At 36.8% G+C, this 20603-nt stretch overlaps 1 protein-coding gene across 5 annotated transcripts in view; it reads left to right on the top strand.

Moving 5' to 3' along the window:
- ADAMTS20 (ADAM metallopeptidase with thrombospondin type 1 motif 20) overlaps positions 1-20603 on the top strand; it is a 203690-nt gene that overhangs the window by 141129 nt on the left and 41958 nt on the right. For all 5 annotated transcript variants that reach the window (XM_055581294.1, XM_055581285.1, XM_055581273.1 and 2 more), the window contains 3 exons: positions 6180-6347; positions 14816-14989; positions 15063-15233. In XM_055581294.1, the coding sequence (XP_055437269.1) occupies positions 6180-6347; positions 14816-14989; positions 15063-15233 (513 nt within the window). The remainder of the gene's footprint in view (positions 1-6179; positions 6348-14815; positions 14990-15062; positions 15234-20603) is intronic.

Raw genomic sequence — 20603 nt, 5'->3', positions numbered from 1 at the left:
TGTGGTTTGAGAGAAGGAAAGTAATATTTCACTACTTATTTACAATGTGACTGCCTCATTCCAACTAAAACATGACTCTTTGCATAACATGTTCTCTTACTTAAATCCCCACATGAAATTCATCAGACATGACAAAATAATATATCTATTCCTTTTCAGATCTTGGGGAAAGAGTTCTTTAAAAGTGTTATTGAAGCATAATTTACTTAGCAATTCTTTGATTTTATATTTTTTGTCTATCTTTCCTAGAGCACCTTGAGTTTAATACCAATGAATCTATTTCATGGAAATATAAGCTGTTTTAATAAATTATTTTAGAGTTTAATAAAAACAAATTAGAACTGCTTGCACCCAGGATCAACATCAATTAATCAGCTGATATTTATTGTACCTACCAGTTGTGGATCACCTGGGTGATCTAAAAGGTCCTTGACCTCTAGAACTTTGGGTAGATAAAGGATGACACAAAAATAGAAAATGATGAAATGCTAAAAGCAGAGTGAGACAGAAGAGTTCAGAGAAGTGAATGATATGTGTCCGTAGAGTTGACTTTAAGCTTTAAAGATAAATACTATTTAGAAACACCAGGGCAAGTGAGTAGTCCAGGTAAAAGGAAATAATACCAATCAGGCATTGGTGTGAATGAAGATGTCACCTTAAAGGGAAAGTAATCATATTATGCCTAATTAGAGCAAAGGTTGTGTGTTGAAAAGAAACTGAATACGAGGTTGGAAAGGGATGTTGACTGAAATTTGGTGGATCAAGAAAGCAAAGAAGAGTGTAAATTTGGTTCACCATTATAGACAATAATGATGCATTGTCAGTTCTTAAGCAAAGAAAAAAAAGCAATATGCTTAAAATTATGTTTAACCATAGTCTTGGTTACAGATTAGAATAACAAAGAAGAGAAAGAATCAAAGGAGACTTTGAGTTACATGAGGAGAAGCCAGTCTTCACTTTAGCAGTGAACTATAGTATCACAGTTTACATTCCATACAAAGATGTTGCTTATAGAGAAAATGTATTGTTCATTCTAAAGTAGTATCTTTGGCTGAATGTCTCCTCTTGTGTTACATAGTTTCGTTAAGTGAATTGGTCATTCTTATAAAAAACATCAACAATTTACTGCATGTTTACTGTGAGATTCTTGGATTCTTGGCACTGATAAAAGAACTATGAGAATGCTGAAAAACAGAGACACAAGGGCAATGTATAGATAAGATACATCTAACAAATATATAAGACCATCCACCTTTGTCCATCAACAAACCTACATCTTCAAGACTGAGTTTAAATATCACATCTTCCTGAGTGCTTACCAAATATCCCATAAAGAAATGGCTATTTTTCATGATTGTCTTGATTTAATCATAAATTTTATTGTATTATTTTAATGGCTATGCTTTTAGCTCTGGTCATGTATGGATGTGAGAGTTGACTGTGAAGAAGGCTGAGCGCCGAAGAATTGATGTTTTTGAACTGTGCTGTTGGAGAAGGCTCCTGAGAGTCCCTTGGACTGCAAGGAGATCCAACCAGTCCATTCTAAAGGAGATCAGCCCTGGGATTTCTTTGGAAGGAATGATGCTAAAGCTGAAACTCCAGTACTTTGGCCACCTCATGTGAAGAGTTGACTCCTTGGAAAAGACTCTGATGTTGGGAGGGATTGGGGGCAGGAGGAGAAGGGGACGACAGAGGATGAGATGGCTGGATGGCATCACTGACTCGATGGACGTGAGTCTGAGTGAACTCCGGGAGTTGGTGATGGACAGGGAGGCCTGGCGTGCTGCGATTCATGGGGTCACAAAGAGTCGGACACGACTGAGTGACTGAACTGAACTGAATGTTTTTTTTGCTGTCTTATATTTTTATTCTGATCTTTATGGAGTAATATTATTTATGACGTACTCTGGCATTATTCCCCATCTATTTCCCATGAAATGATGGGACCATGATCTTAGTTTTGGTCCCATCTAAGATGCCATGATCTTAGTTTTCTGAATGTTGAGCTTTAAGCCAACTTTTTCGCTCTCCTCTTTCACTTTCATCAAGAGGCTTTTGAGTTCCTCTTCACTTTCTGCCATAAGGGTAGTGTCATCTGCATATCTGAGGTTATTGATATTTCTCCTGGCAATCTGGATTCCAGCTTGTGCTTCTTCCAGCCTAGCGTTTCTCATGATGTACTCTGCATAGAAGTTAAATAAGCAGGGTGACAATATGCAGCCTTGACGTACTCCTTTTCCTATTTGGAACCAGTCTGTCGTTCCATGTCCAGTTATAACTGTTGCTTCCTGACCTGCATTATAGGTTTCTCAAGAGGCAGGTCAGGTGGTCTGGTATTCCCATCTCTTGAATTTTCCACAGTTTATTGTGATCCATACAGTCAAAGGCTTTGGCCTAATCAATAAAGCAGAAATAGATGTTTTTCTGGAACTCTCTTGCTTTTTCCATGATCCAGTGGATGTTGGCAATTTGATCTCTGGTTCCTCTGCCTTTTCTAAAACCAGCTTGAACATCTGGAAGTTCACGGTTCACGTATTGCTGAAGCCTGGCTTGGAGAATTTTGAGCATTACTTTACTAGCCTGTGAAATGAGTGCAATTGTGCGGTAGTTTGAGCATTCTTTGGCATTGCCTTTCTTTGGGATTGGAATGAAAACGGACCTTTTCCAGTCCTGTGGCCACTGCTGAGTTTTCCAAATTTGCTGGCATATTGAGTGCAGGACTTTGACAGCATTATCTTTCAGGATTTGAAATAGCTCAACTGGAATACCATCACCTCCACTAGCTTTGTTCGTAGTGATGCTTTCTAAGGCCCACTTGACTTCACATTCCAGGATGTCTGACTCTAGGTGAGTGATCACACCATCGTGATTATCTGGGTTGTGAAGATCTTTTTTGTACAGTTCTTCTGTGTATTCTTGCCATCTCTGCTTCTAATGTCTTCTGCTTCTGTTAAAGCCATACCATTTCTGTCCTTTATCGAGCCCATCTTTGCATGAAATGTTCCCTTGGTATCTCTAATTTTCTTGAAGAGATCTCTCGTCTTTCCCATTCTGTTGTTTTCCTCTATTTCTTTGCACTGATCGCTGAGGAAGGCTTTCTTATCGCTTCTTGCTATTCTTTGGAACTCTGCATTCAGATGCTTATATCTTTCCTCTTCTCCTTTGCTTTTCGCTTCTCTTCTATTCACAGCTATTTGTAAGGCCTCCCCAGACAGCCATTTTGCTTTTCTTGCTTTTCTTTTCCATGGGGATGGTCTTGATCCCTGTCTCCTGCACAATGTTACGAACCTCAGTCCATAGTTCATCAGGCACTCTATCAGATCTAGGCCCTTAAATATATTTATATTTCCCACTTCCACTGTCTAATCATAAGGGATTTGATTTAGGTCATACCTGAATGGTCTAGTGGTTTTCCCTACTTTCTTCAATTTCAGTCTGAATTTGGCAATAAGGAGTTCATGATCTGAGCCACAGTCAGCTCCTGGTCTTGTTTTTGCTGACTGTATAGAGCTTCTCCATCTTTGGCTGCAAAGAATATAATCAATCTGATTTCGGTGTTGACCATCTGGTGATGTCCAGTACTTTGGCCACCTCAGGCAAAGAGTTGACTCATTGGAAAAGACCCTGATGCTGGGAGGGATTGGGGGCAGGAGGAGAAGGGGACGACAGAGGATGAGATGGCTGGATGGCATCACTGACTGGATGGATGTGAGTCTGAGTGAACTTTGGAAGTGGTGATGGACAGGAAGGCCTGGTGTGCTGCAATTCATGGGGTCTCAAAGAGTCGGACATGACTGAGCGACTGAAGTGAACTGAATTGGCATTATTCATTTAATAGGTGATATGTGTCATCTGGATTATAAGCACTTTCAGGATAAATCAAAGGCAAGAGTTGTTCAATGAATCTATATTTATTTGCTACTTTTGGTATATGGTAGAAACGTGATAATATTCACCAAAAGAATAAAATAATAAGTGTTTTCCCATCTTCCATAAGTATTGCTGCATTCATATCATGAATATTCACAAATGATTACTGTTTAAAAGGGACGTTCAGGGAGAGTAATGAATGCTCTTTTGCTCAAAAGGTCACAATTGAAAAGTTAGAAAAAATTATATGAACCTGAGAAGAAAAACTTTCTTTGTGTGTCTGTGTGTGTGTGTGTTTTAAAAAGCAGCTTAATATATTTTTAATTGAAGTATAGTTGATTTACAATGCTGTGTTTGTTTCAGGTGTAAAGCACAGTGATTCAGTTATACATACATGTATAGCTATTAGTTTTCAGATTCTTTTCCCTTATAGGTTAATACAGAATTTTGAGTATAGTTCTCTGTACTATGCAGTAGGTCCTTGCTGGTAAAAGCATTCTTCTATGTGTGGACATGCATGTATACTCCCTGATAATATATGCTTGCTATTCAACAGTATGTGATTTTTAAAAGTTTAGTATACTTTATACTAAAGTATAAAATATGTTATATTCTTTGAAAAAAAAAAACAAAAAACACTGAAGTCAAGAAGCAGGCAGGGAAGTACCTAAGATAAACAGCCAGGGGAAGTACGTCATACAGAAAGGTAGGTCTGAAAGAGAAGATCAATAGCAAGAAGGAATGAACACAATACAATTTATGAAGATCCATTAGCAATTCACACAGAATTAAATATTTTTTAAGTCACATGTAAGGGTGTAGGTGTTAAGGGAAAGAGAACATCTCAGATATGGTAATAAGTCTTAATAATCAAGGCAACAAGTTCAATTAATTGCCTATTCAAATGGGATATACCATTGCAATCTAATAAAGGTAAATTATCCTCAAACTATTCATTTTTTAATTTAAAATATTTAGGCAATATATAGTCTATATTAGATATGCAGTCTTTGAACTCATACATAAAATGCATAATATATTATCTAATGTTCTCAGAACTCAGTATATGTTTTCAAATGAAACCATATGTGACCAGCTATTCCAGGAGAATGACAGGAGTTATCTGGAATCCATGTCTTCTTAGCTTAACTCTTCCCTGGTGCATATATCATGCTGAAAATTATCAACATCCTGAGAGTTTATGAAGGAAAATGGTAGGAGAAGCTAATACTCACTGAGGATGCACCATGTGTAACAGGACCAGACATTCCATACACTTTATCTCATGTTAATCTTCATAATAAACCAGTAATATTGGTGAAATTATCATCTTTATAATGAAACCAAGGCTTGGACAGGGGGTGAAATATGTCTAACGTCACCCAGCTAGTAAGTGGCAGAGCTGGTATTTAGTGCTAGAGCCCCAGCTCGTCTCCTCTGCAATGACTTCACTCATAAAATGGTAACTGGTTGAAAACTGAAGCCAAATTATTTAACCTGTATATTTACAGAGATTTTAGTTAGTTTTCTGCAAAATATTTTGGAGGGTTTGTGTTGGAATGATACCATTGCCAGATCGATTAAAAAAAAAAAAAAACACTTCAATTGAATCATGCTTAAAAAAAATAAATTTGGAGGATTTCTCTGGTGGTCCGGTGGTTAAGAATCTGCCTTCCAATACAGCAGATGCAGGTTCAATCCCTGGCCATGGAACTAAGATCCACACGCTATGAAACAACTAACCCCTCTTGCATAACTGGAGAGTCGTGTGCTGTAACTAGAGCCTGTGCACCGCAATGAAAGATCCCACGCGCCACAATAGAGACCCAGTGCTGCCAAATAATGTATTGAAAAAAAGTTTTCTGCTTTCTCATATTTTTCTACATTGAGAGTTTTTTTTTTTTAACATTCAAAACATAGTTTGCACTGTGGCAAGACATACAGGGTTAAAAATAGAGTAGGACATGACCATACAAAATTGAAAGCAAGTTTTTTATTAGAATATGTGTGGTAACGGTAGTTAGTTGCAGATAGTCTTTAAAGAGCTAAAGCATTTATGTGCCAGAAGAGTGCTTAGTGTATGGTAGTTAATCAATACTTTTTATAATATAAATGGTTACCTTATGATACCAACATTGATTTATGGTCTAGGGCAGACTGGCAAATTTTAAATTCTCTCCTTAGAAATATCAAAGTATAATTTGATGAAAATATCAAAGCAATGATGTTTTGATTGTTTCATTTCCTGCTTCTTATAGATAAATCAGTCAAGGTAAAATGAATCAAGTGCATTCATATTTATCTTCCAGTGCTCAGCTTCCTGTGGTAAAGGTTTAAAATACCGTGAGGTGCTTTGCATTGACCAATTCCACGGGAAATTAGAAGAAAAATATTGCAGTCATCTACAGAAACCTCAAACGCATAAAGCTTGTAGATCTGTCCGATGCCCTTCATGGAAAGCCAACAGATGGAAGGAGGTATGTAAGGTGTTTTATGGTAATATATGTATTTTTGGATTTAAAAAGAAAATCTTAATTCATTCTGCATGCTTTCAATAACCTTGAAACCCACTAAATGTGTTTTATTCTATTACACATTTTTTTTCGCACTATGCTCTGAATTGATACTATACAGTGTTAACACGTTTGCTAAGTTCATAGTTTAATAACAAATTAGTCTTGATTATTTTGGGGGCTATAAACTTTACAAGGAATTCTGTTACTGAATACTAGGAAGGCTACCAATGATTATAACATTATTCCAGGTGGTCTAACTGTAAAATACGTATGTTGAGGTATTTAGTAACTGCCTTGTTACCGCACTAAAGTCTTGACTTTGCACTGAGGTAGCAACTTGGAAAAGGGACTGGTAAGTTCCAGATGGATCATAATTGGAGATGGTTTAAGAGTTAGGGACATGACAGATCCAGGGAGCCTTGCTGGTCTAAGGCCAGAGTGGACACACTTGAAAAGATTCAGCAAAAACAAAGCTTATACTGAGATGAGAACAGGGCTAAGAATGTCAGGTTATAGAAGCAGGATGATGGATACTTGCTTTGGCACACTCAGAGAGGTAAACTCAAAATCTAAACTTGGAAAGGCATATATTTGAATGTGGTTGTTCAGCAAAGACCAGTGTGGGTAATAGTAAAGAGGAGAAAAACATAAATGAGGCCAGAAATGTTAACCAGAATAATTTCCTGAAGCTTGATTTCAGTGGGGCTAAGCTTTCAGCAAAGCTACCTGGCTGCTTGCCGCCGTATCTCAGGGTATGTATCCATCTCTTAAAAGAGCTAGTCCTGCCATGGGGAAAAGAAACCCATCTTCTGCTGATGGAACTTTCTTGTCTTTGTCTGATGTAGGAGCTACATTAGAAAGCTAGGGGCTCAGACAGGAGCTGGAAGTGGGGTTCCACTGGGCCCCTAAATTTTATCCTTCACTCCTTGAGATTGGGGCTTCCCAGGTGGTGCTACTGGAAAAGAATCCACCTGTCAATGCAGGAGACTCAAGAGACCTGAGTTTGATCCCTGAGTTGGGAAGATTGCCCTGGAGGAAGGCATGGCAACCCACTCCAGTATTCTTGCCTGGAAAATCCATGGATAGAGGAGTCTGGTGGGCTACAGTCCATGGGGTCACAAAGAGTTGGACACAACTGAAGTGACTGAGCATGCACACACAGTAAATGAAATTATTTTTCATGGTTTAGCAGAGACCATGGTTTAAAGGATTTCACATTAATCTGTTCTGTTTAGTGAATGCCACTACTACCCACTAAGTCATTCAAGAAAGAAACACTGGGTCTATCCTGTTTCCCTTGACCCCGGTTAGTTATTCCCTGAGTGAGTGAGTGAGTGAAGTCGCTCAGTTGCGTCTGACTCTTTGCAACCCCGTGGACTGTAGCCCCCCTAGCTTCTCTCAATTCTTCCATCGGAGTCACTCTTGCGTCTCCATGGCAATCACCCCAGTCTAGTTCATCATCATCTGTTTCCAGGTGACCTCGTAACATATATTTTTGCCATTATTTACTTACATGTAGTATGAGCTCTGGAAGAAGTCTTAATTCTTCTATGACTTAGTTTAAAGTCTTTGTGAGTGTGTGCTCAGTTGTGTCCGACTCTTTGCAACCCCATGGACTGTAGCCCTCCAGGTTCCTCTGTCCATGGGTGTTTTCAGGCAAAAATACTGGCCTGGGCTGCCATTTCCTCCTCCTGGGGATCTTCCCAATCCAGGGATTGAGCCCATGTCTCCTGTGTCTCCTGCATTGGCAGGCAGACTCTTTACCACTTATCTAACCATGCCTATTTCTTTAGCATTATCACAGGCCTCGAAATCTTAGATACAATGGATATCTTGTTCACTAAGTGCCCAGCTTAGTACGGAGCTACATACTTCTTACTTTGAATTCTATAATTCAGTTGCAAAAAAAAAAAAGGACCTGCCATCTGTTAATTGATACATTTTTCACGTTGTGGTTTTGCTTAAAGTAGGGATAGGCTTTATTTTATCTGGACCAAAATGTGGCAGGGTAACGACAAAGCAGCTTTCCACTGGAGAGGCAAACCTTCCAAAGGCCCTGCACCCCACACGTGGCAGAAACCTTTCAATTCTGACGTCAGGTGGGAGATGCTGGGGGGTGGGAGATGCTGGGGGATGGGAGTGGGAGAGACTCCCCTTTTGGCCAGCAGCAGCCCTGGTGATCCCCTGGACTCTTTCGCTGCCTTGTAGCTGCTGTGGTTGCTATTCATGAGGGACTCTTCCTGACCCTTGGCCTCCAGTCCCACAAGAGCAAAGCAATCACTGGCGCTAACAACTCAGCCTTGGCTTTCCACCAAGTCTGAAATTATATAAGATTCACTAAAGGAACATATTCCAGGGGTTTGTGAGATACAGATATGAATATGTAAAGACTATAAAAAACACAGATGCTTTTGTACAGAGTCGACCTTCTTCTCTTTGAATTGATTTTCTTGTCATAGAAATTAGCTTCATACACCCACACAGAACCTAAAACTCTGCCAGAAACAAATAACCACTTGTGAAGTCATTGGTTTTTGATTTATTCTATAAAAAGTACCCACATGGAGTTAACAATCGCAGGCTGTTGCTGTGCTACATATAATAATATATTTAACAGAAGCGTAATTTCAGAGGTAGTTAAGAGATAATTACTGGTTGCTACGTTGTTCTGACTGCATAAATTGTAACATTGCTTTAATAGCACTCACTAGAAAATAATTTCATTTTATTACTGTTTTACATTATACCTCTAATGGAAAGATTTGTTTGGCAAATTGTGACCACAGAGGTGTTCAATGAATTTTGAAGTTAACACTTCTGAGTTGGTATTTGATATCATTTTTTTTAATGAAAGGATTTAGTAATGCATTTTAATGACTGCAGCCAAACAGGAACAAACATTACTGCATAGAATTCTTTGTCTCCTGGGTCCAGATGTATGCCATTAGATGCAACAGAAATACTAGAATCATTTAAAAAGAAAAAAAAGGCTCATCCTCTTCTTTTTGGAACCAGACATTTTTTATTTATGTTTTCACATAATTTTACCCATTTGAGGGTACCAGCTTTACTTATAAATTCAAGTTTTTAAGGCTAGGCTGGTGTTAGATTCCTCATGTCTCATGCTTAGTTCAGTGCCATCCAAAGATAGTTTACATGCTCAGAAAAAAGTTGTTCAGAATTCTCCCCTCCCCTTGATCAAGAGAAACCTGCTGGACAGCTTAGAAAGGACCTAATCTCAGGCCTTGCTATTGAATCAAAAGCCTTGTGACGACAGTCACTTACTTGGTTCCCCTTCTTAGAGACCCATCATTTTCTTTCTAGTATTTTAATCTCAGAGCTGGAACCAAAGGTGATATGTGTTCCAAAAATCTCACAAATCTGTTGGTTAGTGCCCTCTTTCCCAAACCCCCTGATCTGGAAAAAACTTTTTTGGAAACTATCTGCTAAATGCTGGCATGTTTAAGTGATTTGGTATTTCTCTGTAATTCCATATTTTATATATTTCCAAAATACACACACACATGCACATATGTATATAGTCATACTTGAAAAAGTTCCATTGTATACATATATATCTTTTATAATCTAAAAAGATAGTAAACCTTAAGCTCCCACGGGCCCCTCATCTTTATACCCAGGTTGAGTGTTTCTCCCAGGAAGACAGCTTGGAGCCCAAGGTGAAGGAGGATGCCTCTTTGCTCTGGGAATGGGTGAATATGCTTCTCAATCTTTTCTAGCTAGTGCCAGCAATTATGTTTTTGCATTTGTCTGCTGCCTGTGAAATCTATTCCTTTATCATCCTTCTTGATACTTAAGACAGTGTGTCTTTGAGTGGGCTGAGATGACTAATACTCTTTGGTTTGAGGCGTGTGTTGAGAAATTTTTCAAGGCAGGGATAATTGTATCTCTGTAAGAAAAGTGAAAAAATAGGAATAGGAAGGAAGCAGCAAGGGTCAGTGACCTCCTAACACTGTGTGAGAGACTTCTGTATTCCTCACAATTGTAGGTCTTATTCATTATGTATATAAGGAAACAAGGCTTAAATGGTCTAAGTAGCTTGTGCAGGTCACTGGCAGGAAGTGATGGGGAGACAGACGAGCATTTGAATACTGGTCTGAGTTTTCCCTACTGCAATTGCTGCCATAATTATTTTATTTTTATCATTTTACATTAGCTTGTCTTTATATTTTCTTAGCAATATCTTTTACTTCCTTAGCAACCTATTGCTCCTCTTACAAAGCACCTAAAGTCAACAACTACAGAATGTCACTGGGCTACACATAATAATGCATTCAAGAGAAATATAGTTTCTATGTTGTGTTGAGCTCATTACAGGCCTATTTATATATAAAAAAGTCTGTTGCATCAATTTAAGGTATACATGGATGTCACACAACACGGGTAAATAACTGAAGGTTCTATTGCTTATGTATTAAATCACTAGCAACATATTAGATTACATTAATAGGTGAAGTGTTCATATCTTTGCACTAATAAATTCTGCTCAGATTTTTGGAGTAGTACCTATTCTGAGACCCACACTAAATGAAAAGTCTTGCCAAATTACCAAATCCCCAGAGAAGCACAATTGAATTATAACTATTCTGTATAAGTTCCATTGCATTCTGTTGCAAGCAGGAAAAGCCCTGATTATTAGTGGCTTGAACTCAAAGACATTTATTCTTTACATAATAAAATCAGAAAGTCACTAGATTTAAGTTAGATTCAGGAGTTCTACAATGGCAAGGGTGCTGGATTGGCATTTCTGTAGTTCTGTTGATCAACTGCTAATGGTCGTAAAACAGCTGCCACAGTTCCAGGCATCACATCTTTATACTTTCTCACATGGAAGTCAGTATGCATTTGTTCTATGTTGGTAGGGAGGACAGATTCTACATAGTGGGTAAAAGTTTAAGGAAGAATATTTCAGCTCAATATAAGAGAGAATTTGCTAACTTCAGAGTCAGCCAAACCAAAACCAGAATGCTTTCAGGATATAGTGAAGGTACCCATATTGAAGCTATGGAAGTCTGGATGAATTTGATGTTCATTCATTCACCACTGCTGTAAAACAGAGTTCAGTATTGAAGAGAAATTGGAATCAGATATTTCTAGTCTTTTTTAACTCAAAATTGTCTACTACTGCTCCAATACAATTACATTTTAAATGATTGTTTCTTAAATGACAGAGTGAATTAGCATTAATGAACCCATTTTGGCAAAGCATGTTCTAACATTTCTTCATCTCTGTTCTGTAGTAGTTAATGTGGCTATTGTACCTGTGGATTGGCTAAAATTTATCTTCTACACTTCCACTTCACACTTCAGGCTTATGTTGGACAGTTGAAGTGTTGTAGCACATTTATGCATAAGTAGGAGATATGGCAGACTTTTCCTATCTGAATTAAATTATACAGTGGTGGTGAGTTAAGTGCCTTAAATCAATTATTTGTGTCATACTTGTAATAATAACCTCAAATTGCCTTCATATGAGTTACTTGGATTTTTAAAGAAAGACAAAATTTAACATGCTTATAAATATGTGTCTCTAAAAAGCTGTTGAATAAGGGTGCCTATTTTGGAGGTAGGGATATACCTTGGGAGGTCATTCTAATAGTAATATATTGCTGGACTTAAGAGTGAGGTATCATATCTTCCCAGCATTTACAACTGGAAGAGGAGCTAATGGGCAAAGGCCCTAAGTTCTCCTTTGGAAATGTTGGATTTGAGGTGCCTTTGATAAATCTATGTAGAAAACACATGAAAATCTTGTCAATAGATAAAAAAGTATAAAAAGTAGTGTTAGTTGTTCAGCTGTGTCCAACTCTTTGCATTCCTGTGGACTGTAGCCCTCCACGCTCCTCTGTCAATTGAATTCTCCAGGCAAGAATTATGGAGTGGGTTGCCATTCCAGCTGGAGAGAACAGATTTAGAAATTATTGGTATATAGAAGAAATTGCTCAGAGAGACCTCAGAAGGTATAAAGAGAAGCAAGTTATAAACCCTGGGAAACACTAACATTTAAAGGCTAAACAAAGAAAATAAAGTCAATTAAGGACTCCAAGAGAAAAGTACCTGGAACCAGAGAGGATTGAAGCCAGAATGGCTCAACAGAACATGATTAGTGGTGCTGAATGTGTCAGTGAGATTAACTAAGAAAAGACATGAAAAGTTTTTGCTGGACTTGGCAGTTAGGGTTATTGATGACACTCAGCTAAGAAATATTTCATTTAAGCAATGGGTTATCTTCTCTGTTCAAATCTGAAATACATCAGTTTACTCTTTTATATTCTTCTCTCTTAAAAAAAGAAAAGAAAAGCAAGCAGTAGTCCAATAGTCCAGTTTTTTTCTTTTTTTTTGTTTGTTGGTTTGTTTCCTTTGAGGATAAGCTCCACAATAGTAGTTACTCATGGCCTCAGTGGAGTCTTCTAAACCTGTGCTATGGTCAGTCAGGATCAATCAGCAACTTGGATTATTGCATTACAGAATATTATATTTGTGTGACAAAATGTTTTACTAAGCTGTCTTTGTGAATTTCTTTCTCAGGAATATTTTTTTTTCAGGTTTAGAGGTAGAAAATTTTCTGAATATAGTTTATATTTCTGTAATTATTGCTGGAAAATATTTGCAGGAGTCTTATTTTATAGGCTAAACATTTTCGCCAGAGGTTCAGATAAGCAAAATCACATCCCAACATCTTCGCCTGCTTAATATTGTGCCCTGGACAAAATATACAAAATAATATGTGATTATTATCTGCATACAAAGGAGCCATGTCTTTTTTTTTTTTTTTTAAACATTCAACAAGTTGGCAAAATTCAACTGCAAAAGCATTAATTGAGGGTTAGTATAAGTAACCTACGGGCTTCCCAGGTGGTGCTAGTGGTAAAGAACCAGCCTGCCAATGCAGGCAACATAAGAAACACGAGTTCGATCCCTGGGTCTCGAAGATCCCCTGGAGGAGGGCTTGGAGAATCCCAGGGACAGATGAGTCTGGTGGGCTATCGTCCATGGGATCATGAAGACTCAGACACAACTAAAGCAACTTAGCATGCACGTATAAGTAAGCTATGTGGATATGCAGAATATTCTTCGTAAGTTAAAAAATAATATAAAAATTCTCTTTTGAGTCAGTGGTTGCTATTTACAGACACAACACAAAAAACTAAATTTAAAGGGGCCTCTAGAGTAAAACTGCTATAAGAATTGATTAGAGAAATTTGAATCCATCAAGTGAACTACGTTTTTTAGCATTTGTGGCTTTAAATGTTTTTTTAAGTTCATGATGAAGCTATATTCTGCCGATAAATATTTACTGTTAGGAAAGAGAGATCAATGACTCTGGGAATTTTGTAGAAATAAAGACCTTAATGAAAAACCTGAATTTTTACCCTTATACTATCACAGTTGGGAACAATGATAAGGCCCCACATAACACTCAATATGACCTCCAGTCCCTTCTGGAATAACAAAGAGTATAAAAACCAAGCTCACAAATTAAATAAATACCCTTAGACATTGTCCATACTGTATTACTGTTGGCATCACAGCTCTTGGTTGTGGTCAGGCTCTGTTGTTTTACGGCTTGGCCTTGTGGAGCTGAGAAAGCCCTGAGAGGCTGCCAAGTCCTTCTCCGTTCCCTGGAGGCGGCACAAGGAGAGTTCGGAAAGAAGTGAGCTTAAATCTGCTTCACCAGTGACTCCAGGCAGCAGCTCAGGCAAATGACCCAACATCTCTGAGTCTCAGGACCTCAGTCTTGGTACGCCCTTTGGAGATCTCCTGTCAGGAATAAATGTGTGGAACGAGTTCTATGAAATTTTACAAACAACACAAAATCTTCTTTGTGTAGATAAGGCAAATGAGACCTGGAGAGGTTAAGGCAAGGTTGCCTAGGTAAACTGTAAGTTGACGCCGTTTCCTCAAACACCTCTTTATTGAAATATAATCATGAGTCAACAAATATTTGGACTCCCAAGCTATACTACCTACTGTAGGTATAAAGATGAATAGAACCCAAACTTGGAAATTATTGTTGCTTTGAGGGAAATTATGCATACAGTGTAAGGATTTAAATAATTTTCAAAAGCAATGTAATAGTAGAATAGTTTGATTGAATGTTGTGGCAAATTTTGTAGATATTAAGCATGTTTAAGTCAGAAGAGAATTACCAATTCGGATGGAGTATCAGGTCATAGTTTCTATACAACTTGAATAAATATTGCAAAATAAAGAACATCTATTTGTGTATTCGAATAGCTGCTCCAGACAAATGTTAAAAATACTTCCTGCATGTATTTTCTTATTTGTGATATAATATCAGGCTATGTTAAAAGAAACAAGAAAATAGGTCATGACTCTATTTTGTGATTTTTACATAATTTGATGTTTGTTAGTTGATTATTCAAATCGTTTCGGCTTCTTCATAGTGCTCTGTGACCTGCGGCTCCGGAGTTCAGCAACGGGATGTGTACTGCAGACTGAGAGGAGTTGGTCGGGTGGCGGAGGAAAAGTGTGATCCATCCACGCGGCCTTATTTTCAGAGAGAGTGTTGGCATCGGAACTGCACACAGTACCACTGGGTGGCAGGAGAGTGGTTGGATGTGAGTATTGTCAAGTAAGCTTTCACACGGCCGTTCAGTGAGAGTGTTCTTCATTTCATCATTGTATTTCTAGTGCTCAATATCATGTAAGAAAAGAGAGACATATCGGCAAGTGAAGTGCATGGATGCACAAAACATTGAAGTGAGTGAGAGTTTCTGTGACCTCGCAACCAGACCTCTCGCCATCAAAAAGTGCAGAAACTCTCCCTGCAAGTATATCGTGGTAACAGGAGACTCATCCCAGGTAAGGCAAAGAAAGGAAGTTGAGGATTTTCACTCTTAGAAAGTAAAATTGAATCTCAAATTTGATACAGTTGAAACTGGGTCTGAATTTGAACATGGGAGCGGGTAATAGTGTATATATTAACCTAAGGAATAAAAGCGCTGGGAGATTAGATGGTGCAAATACAGGAATAGTGGCATGCATGTTAAATTCTGGTGCATTTCTGAAGTGTCAAGCGGTGATAACTGTGAAACCAACTACCAGGAACAGTTTGGCATCTGGCCCTGCATAGTTGGCAGCTTTAAAAAATGTTTTTCTTCCAATTTTATTTAGGTATAATTGACCCACAGCACTGTACAAGTTTAAGGTGTATATATGAAGTATATACTTTATTTATTTATTTATGGACACTTAGATTGCTGTCATATCTTGGATGTTGTAAGTAACGGTGCTATGAATATTGGGGTGCATATATCTTTTTGAGTTAGTGTTTTCATTTTCTTCAGAAAAATATCCAGAAATGGAATTGCTGGATCATATGGTAATTCTACTTACAATTTTTTGAGGAAACTCTATAATATTTTCCACAGTGACTGTACCAATTTATATCTCCACCAGAAGTGCATGGGGGTTACCTTTTTTCCACATCCTTGCCAACACTTGTTTTTTTTTAAATCTTTTTGATTATAGCCATTCTGACAAGTCTGAGGTGATATCGTGGTTTTGATTTGAATTTCCTTGATGATTAATAATGCTGAGCATTTTTTCATGTGTCTGTTGGCCATCTGTATGTCTTCCTTGGAAAAGTGTCTATTCAGAGTCTCTGCCCATTTTTTAGCTGGATTGTTTGCTCTTTTTTTTTTTTTTGGATACTGAGTTGTGTAAGTTTATTTATTTTAGGTATTTTCTTATCAGATGCATTATTTGCAAATATAGTGTCCCATTCAGTAGGCTGCCTTTTCATTTTGTTGATAGTTTCCTTGGCTATGTAAAAGATTTTTAATGTGCCGAGGACCCATTTGTTTGCTTTTGCTTTTGTTACCCTTGCCTAAGGAGATGTATACAAAAAAAAAAGAAAAAGAAAAAACATTGCTAAGCCTGGTGTGAAAGAATATATTGCCTATGTTTTCTTCTGGGAGTTTTATGGTTTCAGGCACTATATTTAAATCTCTAGTCATTTTAAGTTTATTTTTGTATAAGTTGTAAGAAAGTTGTCCAGTTTCATTCTTTTGCATGTAGCTGTCCAGTTTCCCCAATGCCATTTATTGATAAGACTGTCTATTCTCCGTTGTATAGTCTTAGCTTTTTTGTTGTTTGATTGATCACATAAGCATAAGTTTATCTGGGGGCTTTCTGTTCTGTACCATTCATGTGTGTGTCTGTTTTTGTGCCAGTATCATAGAGTTTTGATTACTATAGCTTTATAGTGTAGTTTGAAAACAGAGTTTGGTACCTCCAACTTTTTTTTTTCCTCAAGATTGCTGTGGCTATTCAATTCAAATTTTAGGATTCTTTGTTCTACTTCTGTGAAAAATTCCACTGATATTTTGATAGGGATTGCATTACATCTGTAGATGGCTTTGTGTAGTATGGACACTTTAACATATTAGTTCTTCCAGTCCAAGTGCACATGCTGTATCTTTCTGTTTATATGTGTCTTATTCTGTTTATTTCACCAATGTCTTACAGTTTGCAAAGTGCAGGTCTTTCACTTTACTGGTTAAATGTAGTCCTAGATATTTTATTCTTTTAAAGGAGGCTATAAATGGAATTAAACTCTTTTTGTCTTTATGACAGTTCATTATTAATGTATAGAAATGCAATAGATTTCTGTACATTTATTTTGTATTCCACAACTTTACTGAATTCATTTATTAGTTCTAATAGATTTTTGGTGGAGTCTTTAGAGTTTTCTATATATAATATCTTGTCCGCTGCAAATGGTGAAAATTTTGCTTCTTCCTTTCCCATTTGAATGCCTTTTGTCTCTTTTTTTATCTGACCACTATGGTTATAACTTCTAAAACTATGTTGAATAAAGGTGATAAGTGGGTATTCTTGACTTGTTCCTGTTCTTAGAGGAAAAGTTTTCAACTTTTCATCATTAAGTGCAATGCTAGTTATGGGTTTACCATATATAATTTTTATTATTAATATATTTAGGTATATTGCCTCTACTATTAAGATAATCATATGATTTTTATCCTTCATTTTCCTAATGTGGTGTATTATACATGTTGACTAGTGGATATTGAAACAGTCTTGCATCCCTGGACTGAACTCCACTTGAATTTGATTTGCTAATATTTTGTTGAGGATTTTTGCATCTATGTTCATCAGTGATATTGACCAGTATTTGTGTGTATGTATGTGTGTGTGTGTGTGTGTGTGTGAGAGATATTTGTCTAGTTTTTGTAGGTTTTGGTATCAAGCTAATGCTAGTCTTGTAGAATGAATTGGAAAGTGTTCCTTCATCAATTTTGGGGGATATTTTGAATAGATAGATGTTAACTCTTCTCTAAATGTTTGGTAGGATTTACCTGTGAAGCAGTCTGGTCCTGGATTGTTGTTTTTTAAGAGTTGCTTTACTACTGATACAATTGCATTACTGGTAATCAGGCTGTTCATATATTTTGTTTTTTCCTGGTTCAGTTTTGGGAGACTGTACATTTTTAGAAATTTATTCATCCATGTCTTCTAGGTTGTCTAATTAGTTGGTATATAATTGTTTGCAGTAATCTTTTATGATACTTGTATTTCTGTGATGTCAGTTGTAAATTTTACCCTGTGTTTTCATTTTCTTGGTGTCTTTTCACGTACAAATGTATTTAATTTGATGAAGTCACATTTATTTTTGTTCACTTATACTTTAGGTATCATATCTAAGAAAATAAGGTTACAAAGTTTATATTTTCTTCTAAGAATTTTATAACTTTAGCTGTTACATTTAGGTATGTGATCCACTTTGTATTATTTTTTGTATATGATATAAAGTGGGATCCAACTTTATCCTTTTGCATGTGGCTATCCAGATATTTCAACACAATTTTTGGAAAAATTATTCTTTCTGCATTGAATTATCTGTTATTGAAGAGTTATTTCTGCACTCTCAATTCAGTTACCTGACCTATGTGTCTATCCTTATATTGGTTCCACATAATCATGGTTTTATAGTAAGGTAGTTTTATAGTAAGTTTTGAAATCAGGAACTGGAGGGAACAAATTTTGCTTTTCTTTTTCAAGATTATTTGCTTATGCTGTGTCCCTCACATGCCTATGTAAATTTTAGGATCAGCTTGTCATATTGTGTGTAAACTTGAGCATCATTGAATCATGATCAAGTTGAGGAATATTGCCATCTTAATTGTGTCTTCTAATCCATGAATATGACCTGTCTTTTCATTTATTTAGGTCTTATTAATTTCTTTAAAGGATGCTTTAAAGTTTATAATTTTCATTGTGCAGACCTTACACTTCTGTGGTTAATTTTGTTCCTAAGAATTTTGTTAATGTTTTATGCTTCTGAAAATGGAATTGTACTCTTTTCATTTTCTGCTTATCCATTTATAATGTGCAGAAATATAATTAATTTTTGTATGTTGCTGCTGCTAAGTCACTTCAGTCGTGTCCGACTCTGTGCGACCCCATAGACAACACATTTATTTCTTTTTTTGTGTAGATTACTTTTCTATATGCAGAAGTATATCATTTGCAAATTCAGGTAGTTTTACTTCTTCCTTTAAATATGGATGCTTTTTGCTTGTTTTTCTTGCCTGGTTTCCCTGGCTAGAAACTCCAAATCTGTTGAGTACAAGTGGTAAAAACAGACACCTTCCTCTTTGGAGGAAAATTTTCTTTCAATTTTCATAATTAAATATGCTAGCTATTAATTTTTTGTAGATTCTGTTATCATGTCCTTATATACCTAGTTTGCTTAGTGTTTATATCATAAAAATGTGTTAGATTTTGTTAAATGCTTTTTCTGCATCTATTGAGATACTTATGTGGTCTTTGTATATGAGTCTATTCCTATGATGTAGTCTATTGATTGATTTTCATATATTGAAACAATCTTACATTCCTGGGATAAATCTCACTTTGTCTTGATGTACAATCCTTTTTATTTGCTTCTGGGATTGTTTTGTTAGTGTTTTATTGACCGTTTTTGCATCTATATTCATGAGATATTGGTCTGTAGTATTTTTTCCTTGATATGTCTTCATCTAGTTTTGGCATGAGGGTAATACTGGCCTCATTAGGAAGTGTTCTTTTCTAGTCTGTGTTTTGGAAGTATTTTGGAAGAGTTGGTACTAATTCTTCTCTAAACATTTGGGGCAATTCACCAATGAAGCCTCTAGTCATGGATTTTTGATTGTATGAAATTTTTTGATTATTAATTCAACCTATTTACTTGTTTATGGGTCTCCATGGATTTCTATACATGTTATCCCATCTCCCCATAGTTTCTTTACTACTATTTGTTGTTCTTTGTGACTTTTCTGAACTAACTGTAACATGTTTTCTTTGTCACATGTGGTCACTAAAGTCTCTATGTGATTAATTTAGTTTTAAACTTATGACTGGATAATTATTTTTTTAGTTATTTGGAACTAATAATCTCCAGTCTTTGCCAAGGGGCTCTGTGTAATGTGTGAGCACCTTTAACAGACAACTGTTCCTTAACTTTACTTCCTGCTTATGCAGAACCTTGACATCTGTTATGCAGAACCAACACTCTCAGAAGTGAGAGTGTAGGCACTTCTCAGTTATTTCCTAAGTTTGCAACAGCCCTGGATAAACTTGTGGATGTCCATGGCCTCCTAGTTGTTTATGACTCTGTTGGAGCCTTTAAAGCCTTGTGGACATTTCTTTTCCAAGCTTTTCCTTTTAAGCTTTTTTGGTTTGCCCATTGATTGCCTGCTTATACACCTCCTGTGGAAGTTGCAAAGTTAAACATAGCCTTTAATTGTGTCCAAAAATGCCCTCAAGGAGAAGGCTTTTAGCACTGGGCAAATGCTGAGTAAAGTCAAATAAAGAGAGACTTGCAAGGGAGGTCTTTCAGAAAACCACCAAACAGTTCAAATAATGATAGTTTTCTGGAAATGAGGCTTAGACAGTTCAGTTCCTCTGGTGGCTTCCAGGCTTTTGTTCCTCACTATGTTTGCAGAGGTATTGATTTTCAAGGCCACGATAGGGCTGGAGAGGGGGAATGGGAATAGGGCACCTAAAACATACAAAAGTCTTCTTCCCAAGATTTAGCCTTATTTCTTTAATAAATGCTTCTAGGATTGCTGCAAGCCTTTGGTTAGTTTACAAAGCTCGGAAAAATTTGATTTTCACAAGTTTTGCCAGTTTTCTCACTGCGTTTCTAGAAGAGAACATTTTCAGACA

The sequence above is a fragment of the Bubalus kerabau genome, chromosome 1, assembly GCF_029407905.1.
Source record: "Bubalus kerabau isolate K-KA32 ecotype Philippines breed swamp buffalo chromosome 1, PCC_UOA_SB_1v2, whole genome shotgun sequence".
NCBI classification, from domain to species: Eukaryota; Metazoa; Chordata; class Mammalia; order Artiodactyla; family Bovidae; genus Bubalus; species Bubalus kerabau.
Note: the sequence above shows the minus strand (reverse complement) of the source record. Positions and strands in the feature narration are given on the sequence as shown.